The following is an 18,220-nucleotide window of genomic DNA, read 5'->3' as shown; positions in this document are numbered from 1 at the left end:
AGGTGTGGGTCTTCACAAGGGTTGTGGAGCTTGCCAATGGCTCTGAATCTTCCCAGGGTTCTGCACATTCCCAAGGGCTCTGCACATTCCCAATGGTTCTGCACCCTCTTCAGCACCATGTGCCCTCCCAAGGGATGCACATGGGTGGGAGGAACACAGGAGGTTGGGATGGAGGCACAGGGGGCACCCAGAAGAAGGGCCAAGGTGGGATTTTTGGCACTTTCTTTAGCACCTTGTGCCCACCCAGGGGATGCACGTGGGTGGGTGGAACACGGGAGGCTGGGATGGAGCCACAGAGGGCACCCAAAGGAAGGACCAAGGAGGGAATTTCGGGGAACCTCACCCCGGTATCACTGACCCCCATCTCTTCCAGCGCCCGGCACCACTCGATGCTGACTCTCCCCCCGGCGTGCCGCACCCCCCTGTCCCCACGCCATGTCCCAGCGGAGCCGCTGTCCCTGTCCCTCTGGCAGCCCCGCGTGTCCCTGCAGCCCCAGGCCATGAGCGGGCCCCGGCGGCGGGGAGCAGAGCTGCGGGATGGCCTCGCTGGACCTGCCCTACCGCTGCCCGCGCTGCGGCGAGCACAAGCGCTTCCGCAGCCTGTCCTCGCTGCGCGCCCACCTGGAGTACAACCACACCTACGAGACCCTCTACGTGCTCTCCAAGACCAACAGCATCTGCGACGCCGCCGTCTTCCCGCTGGCCGCCGACGCGGCCCTGCTGGCCCCGGCCGCCCGCAGGGACTACTTTGAGAGCACCTCGTTCCAGGGCAAGGACCAGCGCTTCTCCTGCGACCTGGTCCCCGCCGACGAGCTGGAGCCAGCGCCGCCGTCGTCGCCATCGCCGCGCTATGTGCACGAGATCGAGATCCCGCTGAGCGAGATCTTCAGCCGCGGCAAGGCCGTGGCGCCCGCGCCCGGCCCGCCCGCCGCCGCCGACGCGGCCTACGAGGAGGGCCTGGCCCGCCTCAAGATCCGCGCCTTCGAGAAGCTGGAGGTGGACAAGAGGCTGGAGAAGCTGACGGAGGAGGTGGAGCAGAAGATTGCCTCGCAGGTGGGCCGGCTGCAGGTGGAGCTGGACCGCAAGAGCTCAGAGCTGGAGAAGGCCAAGCAGGAGAGCCTGCGACTGAGCCGGGAGAAGCAGGAGCTGGAGGACCGCGCCTCGGAGCTGTCCCGCCAGGTGGACGTCAGCGTGGAGATGCTGGCCTCCCTCAAGCAGGACCTGGTGCAGAAGGAGCAGGAGCTCACCCGGAAGCAGCAGTGAGTGCTTTGTCCCTGTCCCAGGTGTCGGGTGGGAAGAAAGGGATGCCTGGCAGTGAGTCCCACAGAACCTGAGGCTGCCCCATCCCTGGAGGGGTTCAAGGCCAGGTTGGACAGGGTTTGGAGCAGTGGGGAATGGTGGAAGGTGACCCTGCCCATGGTGGGGTTGGAATGAGATGAGCTTTGGGGTCTCTTCAATCCAAACAATTCCCTAAGTTCAGAGGAGCCCAATACCACCACCCCAGGGCCAGGGCTCAGGGACAGCCCTTTGGTGATGCCCATCAGCATCCTCCCTTATCAGGTTCTGCATCTTCTTCCACCACTCAGTGTCCACACAGACCTGGGCCCCTCCATGGCTGAGTCATGGCGAGCCATGCCCTGTCCCAGTGCCACCAGCATTCCCAGGACATGGCCAGGCTGGGAATCAGTGAGCTACACATTGGTTTGGGTTGAAGGAACCTTGAATTCCACCTCATCCCCACCCCCTGCCATGGCCGTGCCAAATTCCAGGTTTTTCTCCCAGAGGGAGCGTGGGGCAGCCCAAGCAGTGCCATGTCCATTTACTGTTCAGCCTGTGGCACTGCCATCCTCATTTCCACCCTGTATTCCCCTCCCAACACCCCCTGCCCACCCCAAGGCCGCTGCTGAGCGTCCCTCCAGTGCAGTGTTGGGTCATTCTCCCCCTTGGTGCTGTCCAAACCAACCAGACCTCGCAAATCAGGAGCTGGAGCAAATCAGGAGGGGCCCAAATCAGTGAGGAGTTTGGGGGGGACAGGCACGGCTGTGTTGGGCTGGGAGCACTGCTGGGATTCCTGAAGGAATTGCTTTGATTCCTGTCATCCTCTGCACACTTGTGAATGACTTTGACTCCAAAATAATGACCTGGCTCAGGAACAGGTCTCCCAGGGTGGGGGGATGGCCTGGGCGAGGAATGGGGTGGCCTGGGGCTGGATAAGGACACCTCCAGGTTTGGGGGCATGGTTTGTGGGACAGGCACTGAGGGGTTTGGGGGCATGGCTGTGGGACAGGCACTGAGGGGTTTGGGGGTATGGCTGTGGGACAGGCACTGAGGGGTTTGGGGGCATGGCTGTGGGACAGGCACTGAGGGGTTTGGGGGCATGGCTGTGGGACAGGCACTGAGGGGTTTGGGGGTATGGCTGTGGGACAGGCACTGAGGGGTTTGGGGGCATGGCTGTGGGACAGGCACTGAGGGGTTTGGGGGTATGGCTGTGGGACAGGCACTGAGGGGTTTGGGGGCATGGCTGTGGGACAGGCACTGAGGGGTTTGGGGGCTGCCTCGTGGGTGCTGTCCGGGGACACCTTGGGGATGTGTGGTGAGGGAATTAAGGACACCAGCACGGATGAGTCTGGGGCAGGGCCTGGAGACAGCTAGACAGGGTAAATAGAGGGTCAAATGTCTCTTCATGGAACCTGGAAAATGTTACCCCCTATAACCCTGGGTTTATGCCCCAAAACTACCTCCTGGACCTCTCATTCCTCAGAGAAACCCTCCTGCCCCTCACCTGTCCCCAAACTCCTCCACCCCAAGGGACAAAATCCCCTGTGAGGTTGCAGGAAGAGCATGGGAAGCACTGGTGGTGAGAGGAGGTTTTCTCCTGGATGTGAGGAAGTCATCAGAAATCATTTTAATCAGCAAAGCCTTCCCTGGAAACACTGTGGGGACATTCCCCAGCTCCCAGACACCATGAAGCTGATGTCCTCCTGGGAGACCTTTGGCTCTGGGCTCCGTTTCCTCTGCCAGGAGTGTTTTTCCACCCAGTCCATGGGAATGAGAGAGACACAGGTGATAGCAATCAGCATCACCTTACAGCTGCTGCCCAGCTCCACATTTGCCTTCCAAATCCCCTGGGGCCCCTTCCAGGATCCTTCCCAGAGCACCCCCAGAGCTCCCAGGCTCTGCCTGCAAGTGGCAGGTTGAGGAGAAATTATTCGATAATTAATTGGTGATTAATTGGTAATTGATAGCCAGCAGTGGGAATTGTGTCACTAAAGAGCTGCCCCCTCCTTTCCCTTCGTGCTTCTGGGCAGATCATTGTGTCCAGGTGTCCGAGGTCAGCTATGTGTGATCAGGTTTGGTGTCCAGGTGTGCACAGGCAGGGCTCTGGGGTCACCTCTGTGTGATCAGGTGTCCGAGGCCAGCTGTGTGCTTGGGTTTCTGTGCCCAGGTGTGAGCTAGGTGTGCCTGGTCAGGTGTGTGTGCTTGGGTTTCTGTGCTCAGGTGTGAGCTAGGTGTGCCTGGTCAGGTATCTGAGGTCAGGTGTGTGCTTGGGTTTCTGTGCTCAGGTTGGTGTGTCTAAGTGTGCCTGTCCAAGGCCAGATGTGCCCCAGACAGGCGTACAAAGCTGGGTTTGTGCCTCTTCAGGGCTTCCTGGATGCTATGGGTGTGTGTGTGCCTCACCAGCAGTGCAGGTGTGAGCAGCTGTGCCTGGGATGTGTTCACGAGGGTGCTCGTGGGATGGTTGGGTGGGAAGAGACCTCAGACCCCACCCAGTGCCACCCCTGCCATGGCAGGGACACCTCCCACTGTCCCAGGTGCTCCAGCCCCAGTGTCCAGCCTGGCCTGGGCACTGCCAGGGATCCAGGGGCAGCCACAGCTGCTCTGGTCACCTGGGCTTTGCACCCTCCCCATGCTGCCTGGCTCTGTGTGTGTGTGTGTGTGTCTGTGTGTGCCATGCTGAGTGCTGGATTTGTGCTCTCCTGGGGCTGTGTGGGGCACTCAGGTGTGCAGGACAGGGCTCTGTGTGTGTGTGTGCCTGCCCATGTGTCCCTGGCTATGTCTGTGTGCCTGTCCCTGTGAGTGTGTGTGTGTACCTGGTGCACACCTGGGTGTTCCTGGAGCACATCCATGTGCAGGACTGTGGTGGCCACGTGTGTTTGGGCCGTGTGGACTCACTGGTGTGTCTGTGCCCATGCCCTCGTGTGCCCCACTGGTTTTTGGGGAGCAGATGAGGACACAGGGTGTTTGTGCCTCACTGGTGTGTCTGTGCCCATGCCCCCATGTGCTTCCCTGGTTTTTGGGGAGCAGATGAGGACACGGTGTCTGTGCCTCACTGGTGTGTCTGTGCCCATGCCCTCGTGTTCTTCCCTGGTTTTTGGGGAGCAGATGAGGACGGTGGGTGTTTGTGCAGGGTGGGGTCAGCTGGGGTCACAGCTGCTGTCACACATTTTGGGGCAAACAGCCCTGCTGCAGGCTCAGAGCTCCTGAGCACCTGCTAATTAATGTGTTAATGAGGGAGCTGGGGCCTTGCAACCACCGGGCTGAGCAGGGTTTAAGGGTGTCACTGCCATCCTCCTCCCTCACCCTGTCACACCATCATCATCCTCTTCCCTCTGCTCCATCGTGCTCAGGAGCCTGATTCCAGTCCTGGGAGCGATGGATAGGATGGGGATGTCACCTCGCCCCTAAAACAACAACATCCCCCTGCATGATGGGAGCATCCCTTCATCCCTGTCCTGCCCCAGCCCATCCCAGGGCTGGCACAGACCCGGACCAGGCTGGGGATGGAACAGCCCAGGTGTGCTCGGGTGTGTCCCAGCTGGGCACAGGGCTGGAGGGGTTGAGTGGGGTGGGGATGGAACAGCCCAGGTGTGCCCAGGTGTGCTCAGATGTGCTCAGGAGTGTCCCAGCTGCACGCAGGGCTGGAGGCACTGGTGCAGGCTGGGGATGGAACAGCCCAGGTGTGCTCGGGTGTGTCCCAGCTGGGCACAGGGCTGGAGGAGCTGAGTGGGGTGGGGATGGAACAGCTCAGGTGTGCTCAGGTGTGTCCCAGCTGCACACAGGGCTGGAGGCGCTGAGCAGGGTGGGGATGGAGCTGCGGGGACCCGTGGGCAGCCCCGGTGTCACCGATGGTCCCCGTGCCAGGGAGGTGCTGCAGATCGATCAGTTCCTGAAGGAGACGGCGGCGCGGGAGGCCAACGCCAAGGTGCGGCTGCAGCACTTCATCGAGGAGCTGCTGGACCGCGCCGACCGCGCCGAGAAGCAGCTGCAGATCATCAGCAGCAGCTGCGGCACCACCCCCAATGGCAGCCTGGGCCGCTGCGGCACCCCGGCCAGCAAGGCCATCGCCCGAGCGGGACCTCTGCGGGCACAGGCACGGCACGGACTCGGGAGGGCCACCGGGGGATCCGGGAATGTGTCCGAGGGATTCGGGAATGTGTCCGAGGGATTCGGGAATGAGCCCGGGGTATTCGGGAATGTGTCCGAGGGATTCGGGAATGAGCCCAGGGGATTTGGGGATGCGCCCGGGGGATCCGGGAGCGTGTTCGGGGGATTCGGGAATGTGCCCGAGGGATTCGGGAATGAGCCCGATGGATTCGGGAATGCGCCCGAGGGATTCGGGAATGAGCCTAGGGGATTCGGGAAGGAGCCCGGGGGCTTCGTGAGCGCGCCCAGGGCATCGGGAAAGCGCCCGGGGCATCGGGAATGCGCCCGGGATTCGGGGATGTGCCCAGGGGATTCGGGAATGCGCCCGGGTGGATTCGGGAATGCGCCCGGTGCTTTGGGAATGAGCCCGGGGGATTTGGGAATTCACCGTCCGCATTGGAAATTCACCCTCTGCTTCGGGAATGCGCCCGGGGACTTGGGGAATTCACGTGAGGGCTTCGGAAATGCACCCGGGACCTTCGGGAATTCACCCTCTGCTTCGGGAATGTGCCCTGGGCTTCCATAAGCAACCTTGGCCTCAGGAGTGCACCCCTGGGTCTCCTGCGCCAGGGCCCGAGCGGGGCAGTATAGGAACCCCATCTCCTTCCCGTGAGGAATGGATAATCCTGGGGGCCACAAAGAGAAGCTATTTCTCCGTGGGTTGATGTTCCCGTGGCGCTGGGCGGTGCTGGAGGTGCCGCTGGGTGAGCGGGGTGCCCTCCCTCGCTGGGATGTGCCACGTTGTCCCCTCTTGTCCCCTGTCCCCGCAGAGAGAGCGGCACCCGGGCTCGGCGGTGGCCGTGCACGGTCCCTACGGCGGCGTGGCCAACCAGCGCTCCTCCTCCAGCACCGGGTGAGTACCCGGCCCTGCCCACCGGGATTTTAACGGGATTTTAACAGGATATTAACAGGATTTTAGCGGAATTTTAACAGGATGGTGGGAAGGGGGTGCACGCCCGGCGAGCACTGTACTGGGACATCCTCTACTGGAATAATTGCCAATATAGCCGGATGGGATGTGCCTGAGCTTGTCTGGCCATTGCTGCTTGACCAAACAGTAGCACTGTGGTGTTTCACCCCACAGACTCTTTTGGCCAGCTGGGTGTTAGAGACAAGTCCAGGCTTGCAGGAGCTCAGGTTTGCCTTTGGTGGAGAAGCTTTAAGGTGATGGTGAAGGAAAGGAGTCGGTTCTGATGAAGGGTTTGGATCCAGAGCTTTATTCTGGCCCACAGGCCTCTGAATCCAGCAACAGCTCCAACAGAACTCCCTGAGCCCGTGGTTGCTGTCCTTTTAACCCCGGGGAGAGGGGAGGGAAGGGATAGGGAGCCACCAGCCAGGTACAGGAGGGGAGGGACAAAGGACACCTGGATGGCCCAATGCCCCCCAGGGGTAGGGGATATCTTTTGAATTCTGCCAATCACTCTGGGATGCCAGGATTAACAGACAGTGCTGGGCAGGGGTCAGGGAAAGGCGAGGTGACTGACACACCTGGGGAAGGAATGTTCAGGGGGAAACCCGGGGTGTCTGAGGCAAACCCCGATATCACAGCACAACAAACCCGGGGTATCTGGGGCAAACCCCGACATCACACCACAACAATCCCATCCCCAGGGCCTCGAGCCGGGCCAAGGCGGTGTCGCAGAGCTCGGGCTGCTACGACAGTGACAGTGCAGAGCCGTGTCCCACAGACGACACGGCCGAGGGCCCCCCATACCCGGCCCGGGAGGCGCGGGGCTCGGGACTGCGGCGCCAGGCCATCCAGAACTGGCACCGCCGGCCCTACCGCAACAGCACCGAGGGCGAGGAGGGCGACGTGTCCGACGTGGGCTCCCGCACCACCGAGTCCGAGGCTGAGGCCTGGGAGCCCGAGGGACCGGGATCCGCCGCGGCCCGACCGCCCGGAGGCTGCCGCCTGACCGGTGAGAGAGCAGCGGGCCCTGGGGGCCGGGAGGTGAAGGGGGTGAGAGCACTGAGGGTCTTTGGGGCTGGGAGGTGAAGGGAGTGAGAGCACTGAGGGTTCTTGGGGCCGGGAGGTGAAGGCCGGGGTAGCTGGAAGCCGTGGGACGGGGATGGAGCTTCCCTCACCCGGGGATGGAGCTTCCCTCACCCGGGATGGAGTTTCCCTCACTTGGGGATGGAGCTTCCCTCACCTGCTGCTCTCCCCAGTGGCCACGGATGCCGTATGTCCTGCGGGCAGGCCCGAGGGCGCCGGGGGCAAGGTGTGCCGGCTGGAGCGGGACAGCCCGGGCCACTGCAGCGAGGTGATCAGCCCCGAGATCCTCAAGATGAGGGCGGCTCTCTTCTGCATCTTCACCTACCTGGACACCAAGACGCTGCTGCGCGCGGCAGAGGTGTGCAAGGACTGGAAGTTCGTGGCCCGGCACCCGGCTGTGTGGACACGGGTGCTGCTGGAGAATGCCAGGGTCTCCTCCAAGGTACTGGGGAGGGGGTGACACCCCCTGGGGCGCGGCCTTGCTTCTAGAAGGGTAGAGCTGGGTGAGCATCTCCCTGGTGGCCGGGATGGTTGTGCCATTGTGGTCATGGGGGACACAGGTGGGTGCTTGCTCTAGTGGTGGAGGTGTTGCAGGTGAATGCTGGAGGACAGGAGCTCACCCCAGCACAGGTTTGCGTGTGCTTTTGTGGTCACACCCATGGTTTTGTGGTCACACCCATGGTTTTGTGGTCACGCCCATGAATTCATGGCACATGTTCTGCCACGGCCTCGTGTGTGCACCTCCACCTGTTTCTGCCACGTGTGTGCACAGCCACGCTGGGTGGTGTGGGATGTGCTGGGGTGTCCCTGGCAGTGACTGCCACCGTTGTGCCCCAGTTCCTGGCCATGCTGTCCCAGTGGTGCACCCAGATGCATTCCCTCACCCTCCAAAACCTGAAGCCACGACAGCGGGGCAAGAAGGAGAGCAAGGAGGATTACATGAAGAGCACACGGTGAGTCCCCGTGTCCCCTTGTCCCTGTGTCCCCCTGTCCCTGTGTCCCCTGTCCCCTTGTCCCCTGTCCCCGTGTCCCCCTCCCACAGCCGGAGCTGCTGCTCCTCAGGGCTGCTGCTGCTGCAGCTCCCTGAACCCCAACATTTCCACAACAAATCCGCTGTGGGATTGGGGTGTCCTGGAGCCGGGGGTGCCCGTGGGCCATGTCCCCCTCCTGGGCCGGTCACAGGAGGGTGGGCAGGGCTCCTGATGCTGGCTCTGTGCTGGCAGGGGCTGCCTGGAAGCGGGGCTGGAGTCGCTGCTCAAGGCCACGGGCAGCAACCTGCTGATCCTGCGCATCTCGCATTGCCCCAACGTGCTGACCGACCGCTCGCTCTGGCTGGCCAGCTGCTACTGCCGCGCCCTGCAGGCCGTCACCTACCGGTGAGCATGGCCCCAGGGCCACCACAGCGAGGGACAGGGCTGGGGACACCAGGGGACAGGGCTGGGACAGGGCTGGGGACACCAGAGGGACAGGGCTAGGGGCACCCACGGGGACAGGGCTGGGAATACTACGGGGACAGCACTGCTACTGCTGCACCCTGCAGGCTGTCACCTACCGGTGGGCATGGCCTCAGTGCCACCACAGCAAGGGACAGGGCTGGGGATACCGTGGAACAGGCTGGGGGCACCCATGGGGACAGGGCTGGGGACACCATGGGGACAGGTCTGGAGACACCCCAGGACAGCGCTGGGGATACCATGGGGACAGGGCTAGGGACACCATGGGGACAGGGCTGGGAGCACCCACGGGGTATGCTGGGATCACCCTGTTCCCTGGCAGAGCACAGGGACAGGGCTGGGGACACCCCAGGGTGGGATCACCCCCATTCCCTGACAGAGCATGGCCCACCTGCCCACCTGCAAAAGACCTGCCTGTCCATGGCAGCCCCAGTGTCCAGCTGTCCCTGCAGCTCCCATCCCTTCCAGGCTGTTCCCATGCAGGTGTTTCGCTTCCAGCTCCATTCCCATCACTCCATTACTGAGCTCATCCTGGCTGGATGGGCCGAGGGCTTGGCAAGGAGGCAGCACGTTGTGGCAGAGAAGGGTGAGGAGGAGGTGCCCAGTGAGGTCCCACCTGGTTGTCACCCCTGATGAAGGATCCCAGTGGAGGGAAGAGCTCAGGGTCCCTCTCTCCTGGGAGGGAGGAACAGCTCTGCCAAGGGAGAGCTGAGATTCAGCTTGGACACCTTGCCTGAGGTCAAGGACACAAGACATGGTGAACCTGGAGGAGGTCACAGGTCCTGGAGGGCATCACTGGCCACTCTTTGGTTTTGGCCACCTGTGGAGACAGGGTTGGCCTTCCCTCCACCCTCCAGAGGCTGATCCTGGCTCTGCTGCACCTGCAGACAACCACCTCAGCCTCATGCAGGCAGGACAGAGAATCCTCCAGGTGGGAAAGCACATCCAGCCACTCCCCTGGCGTGACCCCCAAGAGCCCAGAGCCGGCTCTGACCCACACCACAAGACAGGAGAGAGCCCAGAGCTGCCAGGTTGGGCTCCAGTGCTGCTCCTTTGGCTGTTCCCAGGGCAGCAGAGCGAGCCTGAGCTCTCCTGGCACATCCTGAGCTGTGCCTGTGACTCACGCTCTGATTAACCTGCTGCTCTTGGCACCTGCTCCAGAACAGAGGTGTGAGGCACCCAAGATAACACCTAGCCTTATTTTTAGTTCTGAAGTGGGACATTGAGACTTGGGAAGCACAGCCTCGGTCCCTGGGAGGCTCCTGGTGTGGCGGCACAGCCTGGGGACTGTTTGGGCTGGTGGCATCAGGGTGGTGCTCTCTGGCACCTCTCCCCAGATCTGGGCTCCCCCCCAGCTCATGACAAACCCACACCTCCCCTGCCCTGCTCAGCACCCAGGGGGCTTCTCCTGGTACCTCCAAGGACACCAAGGAGGAGCCACAGCAAACCCCTGCAGGGACATTTGGCCAAGAGCCACCCACAGCCACAGAGCAGGGACAGAGGCCATGGAACAGCCCCTGCCCCTGGCTGGGGTGTCCTTCCAGCCCTGGCACTGTCCCCATCCTGGCCAGGAGGTGACAAGGGACACCAAAGCAGTGTGACTGCAGGGACAGGGACAGGCTCTGTCCCCTGCAGGGACACACGGCCTGGCAGCCTCTGCCAGTCACTTATCACCTTGGCATGTGGGAGGTGCATCTGCTGAACCTTCCATGTTCAACCTCCCCTTCATCTCTCATCCCCCTCTTCACCTCCCGCACCTCCCATGTTCAACCTCCCCTTCATCCCTGCTGCCCCTCCTCACCTCCAGAACCTCCCATGTTCAACCTCCTCTTCCTCCCTCCTGCCTCTCCTCACCTCCAGAATCTTCCATGTTCAACCTCCCCTTCATCCTTCATCCCCCTCTTCACTTCCAGAGCCTTCCACATTCAACCTCTCCTTCCTCCCTCCTGCCCCTCTTCATCTCCAGAACCTTCCATGTTCAACCTCTCCTTCCTCCTCTCCCCCCCAGCCCTCTCCTGCTCTGCACCATTCCAGGTGGGAATGCCCCAGCCCTCCTGCACAGGGTCCTGCTGGGCTGGCTGCTCCAGGGGCAGCTCCTGGGCTGTAAATACTGACCAGCATGGTACCTGTGTGTGCTCCAGGGCTGTAAATAATGCCCAGACTGGTACTGTGTGTGCTCCAGGGCTGTAAATAATGCCCACACTGGTACCCCTGGGTGCTCCAGGGCTGTAAATAGTGCCCAGACTGGCACCCCTGGGTGCTCCTGGGCTGTAAATAATGCCCAGACTGGCACCCCTGGGTGCTCCAGGGCTGTAAATAATGCCCAGACTGGCACCCCTGGGTGCTCCTGGGGGATGCAGCCCCAGCCCAGGGTGGCACTGTTGCTCCTGAAGCCATCATGTGTCCCCTGTGTTGTTTCAGGAGCTCCACGGACCCCGTGGGCCATGAGGTGATCTGGGCCCTGGGAGCAGGCTGCAGGGACATCATCTCCCTGCAGGTCGCACCTCTGCATCCCTGGTAAGGCCTGGGAACACACAATGGACTGGGTGGGGAGGGACACACCCTGGGCCACCCCTGCCATGGCAGGGACACCTCCCACTGTCCCAGGCTGCTCCCAGCCCTGTCCAGCCTGGCCTTGGGCACTGCCAGGGGTGGAATTGGGTTAGGAGGCGGCCATGCTGAGTGTGGAAAGGATTTGAAAGGTTCTGCCAGAACCTGATTTGCTTAGGGGATGAGCAGCAGTCCTGGAGCCCAGCCCGTGGTTCAGGAGCTCATTCCATCCTTCCCTGTGCAAACTGGGAGTGCTGGGTGTCTGCACCTGCCTGCTGAGCTGGAGTGTTCCAGGGAGGCTGCTGACATCCAGATGAAAGGGATCTGTGCTGGGTTTGGGAGGGGGCACTGAGCATCAAAGGCTGGCTGGGCTCTCCCTGCTCAGCAGCAGCAGTAAGGTGGAATCACAGAACCCTGGAATGGTTTGGCTTGGACGAAACCTTAAACACTGTCCAGTGCCACCCCTGCCATGAGCAGGGACACCTCCCCCTGTCCCAGGGTGCCCCAAGCCACTCCAGCCTGGCCTTGGGCACTGCCAGGGCTCCAGGGGCAGCTACAGCTGCTCTGGGCAAGGTTTGGGTGCTGGGCACGCGGAGCTGCCCTGTCCCCGTGGCAGTGCCCATGCGGGGACACCCAGGGTGACCCCCGGGTGCTGGGGTGGGTGAGCTCTGGGTGCAGCCCCTCTGGGCAGTGCCTGGGGGTGTGGGTGGGTGGCCGTGCCACCGCAGCTGTTGTCCCTGTGTCCCCAGCCAGCAGCCCACCCGCTTCAGCAACCGCTGCCTGCAGATGATCGGGCGCTGCTGGCCCCACCTGCGCGCGCTCGGCGTCGGCGGCGCCGGCTGCGGCCTGCAGGGACTGGCATCCCTAGGTAGGAATGGTGGGATTGTGGGTCACTGGGGTGGAGAGGGGCTCTGGGGGCATCAACACACCCTGTGCTCCATGCCCAGCCTGTGCCCCATGCCCAGCCTGTCCCCGGCCCAGGGAACTCAGGATATGGGTCACTGGGCTGGGGAGGGGCTCTGGGGGCATCAATACACCCTGTGCCCCATGCCCAGCCTGTCCCCACACCAGCACTTGGGATCATGGGTCACACAGTGGGTCACTGGGCTTGGGGAGGATCCAAGGGCCACCAACCCACCCTGTGCCCAATGTCCACCTTGCCCCAGCTCAGCACTCAGGATCATGGGTCACACAATGAGTCACTGGGCTTGGAAAAGGTCTTTGGGATTGCCAAATCCACCCTGTGCCCAATGCCCACCATGTCACCAGCCTAGGGCACCTCCAGGCACTCCCTGGGCACCTCCAGGGGTGGAGACTCCAACCCTCCCCGGGCACCACCCCCTCCTGCTCTGAAGGGACAAGGACAGGGCAGAGAGGTGCTCCTGGTGTCCCTGTGCAGAAGCCCACCCATCCCAAGCTCCATGGGTGCTCCTGGTGCCCCCAGCCCCTGTCCCCGGGCTGTCCTGGTCCCCTCCCCATGGTGCTGATGATGGCTGTGTGTGTCCCCAGCCCGGAACTGCATGAGGCTGCAGGTGCTGGAGCTGGACCACGTGGCCGAGATCAACCAGGAGGTGGCAGCTGAGGTGTGCCGGGAGGGGCTCAAGGGGCTGGAGATGCTGGTGCTCACCTCCACGCCGGTGACCCCCAAGGCCCTGCTGCACTTCAACAGTGAGTAGCACTGCCAGGGCATGGCCTGTTGGCACTGGGACCTGCTGGGAGCTCTCTGGGTATCCAGCATCCCCCACCAGGGATGGGCCAGGGAGAGCTGATCTTACCTTGGGCCAGGGGGAGGATGGAGATGCTCCCTCCATGGCCCCAGGGTAACCAGTCCTCGGTGTTTGTGACACACCTGAGGCTTGTGACACACCTGAAGGCATTGGCCAGGCCAGGAGGTGCAGAGCCCCAGGAGGGCCTGTCCTGGTGATCACAGCTTGGGTGGCCATGGCTGGGATCCCTGTGGGTGGCAGAGACAGGGATGCCCAGGGGAGAGGGAGGACCCCAGTTTGGGATGGTGTGGTGGTGTGAGATCCTCAGGATGAGGTGAGAGATGAGAATTTGACTCCATGTCCTCAGAAGGCTGATTTATTATGATATGATATGATATGATATATATAATGTTATATATTATATATATGATTATATATGATTATATTATATTATATATGATTATATTATATTATATTGTATTATATTATATTTACGAAAACTATACTAAAGAAATAGAAAGGATACATCAGAAGGCTAGAAAATAATGAATAATAAAAACCCATGACTGATCAGAGAGTCCAACACAGCTGGACTGGGATTGGTCATTAATTAAAAACAATTTACATGGAACCAATCAAAGATGCACCTGTTGGTGAGCAACTTCCAGAGCACATTCCAAGCAATCACATAATTGTTGTTTACATTTATTTTCTTAGGCCTCTCAGCTTCTCAGGAGAAAAATCCTGGGCAAAGAAGATTTTTCAAAAAATATGACAGTGACAGGGCAGGGCAGCCAGGGCCATCTCACAGCCCATGGTCCCCCTGCCCAGACCCTGGCCAGGCCTCGTCCATCCTCAGGGAGAGTAGTCCCCACACACAGGGGGGTAACTGGGCTCCCTGCTGGCCCTGGGGAGGAGATCCAGGTGCTGTCTGTGCCCCCAGGTGTATGCAGGAACCTGAAATCCATCGTGGTGCAGGTGGGCATTGTGGACTACTTCAAGGAGCCCCACAGCCCCGAGGCCCGGAAGATGTTTGAGGAGATGGTGAACAAACTGCAGGTAAAGGAGCCCAGTCCCAGCTCTCAGGGTGGCACCAGCCCTGTGTCCTGCCCGTGGCAGGGGCAGAAATGTCCCCCCTCTCCCTCCCTCCCCTCTTTCCTTCCCAAGGCAGGGATTTGAGGTGTTCCTCTCTCTCCCTCCCTTGTTCTGTGTCCTTCTCATGGCAGGGATTCTTCTGTTCTTCCCTTGCCCCTTTCTTCCCCATGGCAATTTTGGAGAATTGGCAAATGCATGGAGAATTTGGGGCATTCTCCCTTTTCCCTCCTCACCCCATGGCAGGATTTGGGGCATTCACCTCACCCCATGGCAGGATTTGGGGTGTTCCCCTGTCCCTCTCTCACCCCATGGCAGGATTTGGGGAGTTCTCCTTTCCCCCCTCACCCCATGGCAGGATTTGGGGGGGTTCCCCTGTCCCTCCCTCACCCCATGGCAAGATTTGGGGCATTCCCCTGTCCCTCCCTCACCCCACTGGAGGATTTGGGGCATTCCCCCATTCCCCCCTCACCCCATGGCAGGATTTGGGGCATTCCCTGGTTCCCCCTCACCCCATGGCAGGATTTGGGCAGGATTTGGGGTGTTCCTTTCCCCTCCCCATGGATCAGTGGCTCTGTTGGCTCCCCCCAACCCCTCTGTCTGCTCCTCCTGTTTCAGGCCCTGAGGAAAAGGCCTGGCTTCTCCAAGATCTTACACATCAAGGTGGAAGGAGGCTGTTAGCCCTTCAGGGAGCCCAAAGCACATTCCCTGCTCTGCCCAGAGCCCCGAGGGGCCGGACGGGGACCCCCGATCGGGCACCAGGAACCCCAAACTCGCAGCCTTTGGGGACCCCCCGGGTGACAAGGTGCTACTCAAGGACAAGTTTTGGCTGTCCCCAGAGCCAGGGCCGTGCTCTTTGCCAGGAGGAGGATGGTTTTGCAGCCCTGCAGCTGCTCCTCACCCAGGATCCGTGTTTGGGGACAGCTTTTCTGCTGATCTCTGCTTTGGGGATCCCTGATCCCATTCTGGGGCTGGGCTGGCCACTGCAGCCCCAGGTGCTGGACCTGGGCTGGGAAGGGGCTGCTCCTCCCCCAGCATTGCCCAGGGTTTCTGCTCCTTTTCCTGTGGGATTTGGCACAGGGGCACCTGAACCCAGGAAATGCTCCCAGGAGCCAGCAGAGCACGAGGCCAGGAGCAGAGCTGCACCTCGGGCAGCCACAGGGCACAGGAGAGATGGGCGCTCCTCCAGAGGGCTCCAGCCTCACCTCCTCTCCTCCAAACCCTCCTGCCAAGGCAATAAACCATCTCCAGATCCTCACCCACCAGGAAACACGGGTCACACTCCTGTCCCCAACATCCCCAGACTCCATCTGGGGTCAGGGTCCCATGTGGAGAGAGGGACTGACACAGGACACCCACGTTTGCCTTCCCCAGCAGCCTGAAGGAGAAACCCTGGCCAGAATATCCTGAAATGATCCTGGGAAAAGCACCAACCAACAGCCCTGGCTGATCCTTATCTACAGCCACCATTTTCTAATTCTGATTTTTCTTCTGAGTGCCCTCAGCCTGCAAGGACGTCATCATCATCCCCGGAACATCCTTTTTCCATGGGAAAAGGCTTTGGAAAGGCATCCAGCAGGGTCAGGCATCTCCATCCTCCACCCTGGGGAGAAGGTAGCAGGAGGTGGCCCTGGGGCTGGGGACACCACCAGAGCACTGCCAGCAGTGGGGACAGCCCAGCCTTACCCACAGCCCCAGCTCCTGTCCTTGGGCTGAGCAGAGAAGAGACTGGGACAGTGGATCTGGGGTTTTCCCTCCTCTCTGGACCAGCCCTGCAGGTTTTGATGCCTGCTGCTCCCCTCCCAGAGCCTGTCCCCTGCCCAGCCCTCACATGGAGTATCCCCCAGGAGGGACTGGCTGCAGATCCAGCACCATGTCCCTCAGCCATGGCACAAGAGCTGCTGACCTCAGCTGGGGCTGCCACACAGCCCGTGGGGAACCCCAGAGCAAGGAGAATCACCCCAAATCACCGAGGCTGGTGGAGCTGGAGGCAGCTCAAGACCCTTCAGCCTCCCTCCATCCTGCCTGCTCTGAAGCAGGATGGGGTTTTGTGGCCACAGCCCCGTGGGAATCAGCCCCGCTCCCCCTCCCATGCTGCTTTCCAGGAGAAGGCTGTTCCTGAATGCACAAAATGTGGGAGCCCAAACACACCTGCGAGAAGCTCCTGCGCCCCCAGATCCCACGGATGAGCTCCTGACTCCCTGCCATGCCCACCATGGGTTTACCTCCACCCTGAGGAGCCTGGCACATTCCTAACCCTGGGGCAAGGGGTGCTCCAACCAGCAAAAACCACCCAGCAGAGCTACAACCCCCAGGAGCAGGAGCATGGCCCAGTGGAGATGGCAGCACCACAGCACAGGGACTCGTGGAATTCCCTTAAAAACAAAAACAAAACAAAGTACCTATTTATTTCTATAAAGAGAAGAAGGAAAAAAAAAAAGATTTTCAAGGAAAATTATATACTCAGCATGTTTATACACTCTATGCTTAAAGACTCTCATGGCCCAGAGGGGTGCCCAAGCCTGGAGGTGGCTGCTCTGGGTGTGCCTGGAGCCTCTCCTGGCTCCTGGGAGGGCGAGGATGAGGAGATGGAGAGAGAGGAGGTTTGAGGACTCTCAGAGAAACCTTCTGTGCCAGAAGAAGGGGTCATGACTGTGTGTGTGGTGGCATTGGTGACCCTGTGACATCCCCATCCCTGCGCTGCCCACGGGGCTTTGGAGGCACGGCAGAACTCTCTCCTGGATTCCTGGTGCATCCACCCCCAGGAGCTCTCCTGGATTCCTGATGCATCTCCAGGAGCCTCTCCTGGATTCCTGGTGCATCCATCCCCAGGAGCCTCTCCTGGATCCTTTGTGCATCCCCAGGAGCTCTCCTGGATTCCTGATGCATCTCCAGGAGCCTCTCCTGGATCCTTTGTGCATCCCCAGGAGTCTCTCCTGGATTCCTGGTGCATCCCCAGGAGCAGATCAAACCCTCACCTCTGCTCGGGGCATTCCCGAAAAACCCAGCTCAGCAAAGCCACGTTTTTACACAAATCCTCTGATGGCACAAGACCTTGAGTGGGTTCAAGGATGAGAAGATGGAAAGTGGGGATTTCTCCCTGTTTTACTTGGGCTTGAGTGGATCCCTTCCTCCTCCTCCTCGTCGGCTGGGGATGAAGGCGGCTGGCACAGTGACAGGAGCGGTGGGAAGGAGGGCCCTCCTGGTGGCTCCTAATTGCCCAGCTTGTTAACGAGCTCATTGAGGGCTCTGAAATGCCAGAAGGATCCTGCCCCTGCTGCTTCCCCTGCCCTGTCCCGCAGGGTTCCTTGCGGGGGGCTCCGGCCACGCTGGCCCTGGTCCTGGATTCACCCTGGATTCAGCCCTGGATTCATCCTGGATTCACCCCTGAATTCAGCCCTGGATTCACCCCTGGATTCACCGGAGCCTCAGCCCCATTTCCTCTGGAAGTGATGGGAAACACCCAGAAATGCCGAATTTCCTGGGAAAGCCTTCAAGGCACACAGCACGTTCAGCTCAGCCCCTGAGAAGTGCCAGAGGGGCTCTGCGATGACAATCCCAGTGAAATCCAGGGATCTGGGGACAGGATTGGGGTCACAGCCATGGCCAGAACTGGCAGGGGCTGGATGGACTGTGGTTCTGAGCCTGGCTCCTGCAGGACTAGTTCTGGGGAGATTTATTCCTTTTCGAATGGTTTTCCCAAAGTTTCCCCATGGCTGACATTGTCAGCATTCCCCTTCCCCTGAGTTTGAGTGCTGGTCAGGGATTTCAGGAGGAACAACATCACCAAAGGCAGCTCAGGGGCCAAAGCCACCCCAGCTCCCTGGGTTTGTGTCCCCCTGGGTTGGATTTCACTTGTTCCCATCACTCCCAGCCCCAGGGATGCTCTGGGGACCAGGGGCCTCCCCTGCCTTGTCCCTGTGCCTTGGGGCTCCAGGGTGTCAGGGAATGGGGGAAAAGGGACCCCCAGGCTGGCTCTGCCCCACCAGGGTTTTAAACCT

The 18,220-nt window shown here is 60.8% G+C and overlaps 1 protein-coding gene across 1 annotated transcript; it reads left to right on the top strand.

Annotated features, from left to right (window-relative positions):
* The first annotated feature begins 391 nt into the window (after positions 1–391).
* On the top strand, positions 392–15,504 carry FBXO41 (F-box protein 41). The gene is made up of 12 exons (XM_054290836.1): positions 392–1,259; positions 5,143–5,371; positions 6,195–6,277; positions 7,036–7,343; positions 7,591–7,859; positions 8,255–8,370; positions 8,641–8,793; positions 11,293–11,388; positions 12,171–12,289; positions 12,931–13,089; positions 14,071–14,186; positions 14,838–15,504. Exons 1-12 carry the CDS (start codon positions 538–540, stop codon positions 14,898–14,900), a joined length of 2,433 nt encoding a protein of 810 aa, XP_054146811.1. The 5' UTR covers positions 392–537; the 3' UTR covers positions 14,901–15,504.
* Positions 15,505–18,220: the final 2,716 nt, after the last annotated feature.

Source organism: Melozone crissalis, unplaced genomic scaffold, assembly GCF_028551555.1.
Source record: "Melozone crissalis strain CALT ecotype California unplaced genomic scaffold, PUWL_Pcris_2 ptg000006l_1, whole genome shotgun sequence".
Lineage (NCBI taxonomy): Eukaryota > Metazoa > Chordata > Aves > Passeriformes > Passerellidae > Melozone > Melozone crissalis.
This window is presented reverse-complemented; position numbering and strand designations above follow the sequence as displayed.

Coding starts and splice junctions, on each gene's coding strand:
- FBXO41 (XM_054290836.1), top strand. CDS start 538: ATGGCCTCGCTGGACCTGCCCTACCGCTGCCCGCGCTGCGGCGAGCAC. Junction 7,344..7,590: donor CGGAGGCTGCCGCCTGACCG/GTGAGAGAGCAG, acceptor TGCTCTCCCCAG/TGGCCACGGATGCCGTATGT. Junction 13,090..14,070: donor GGCCCTGCTGCACTTCAACA/GTGAGTAGCACT, acceptor CTGTGCCCCCAG/GTGTATGCAGGAACCTGAAA.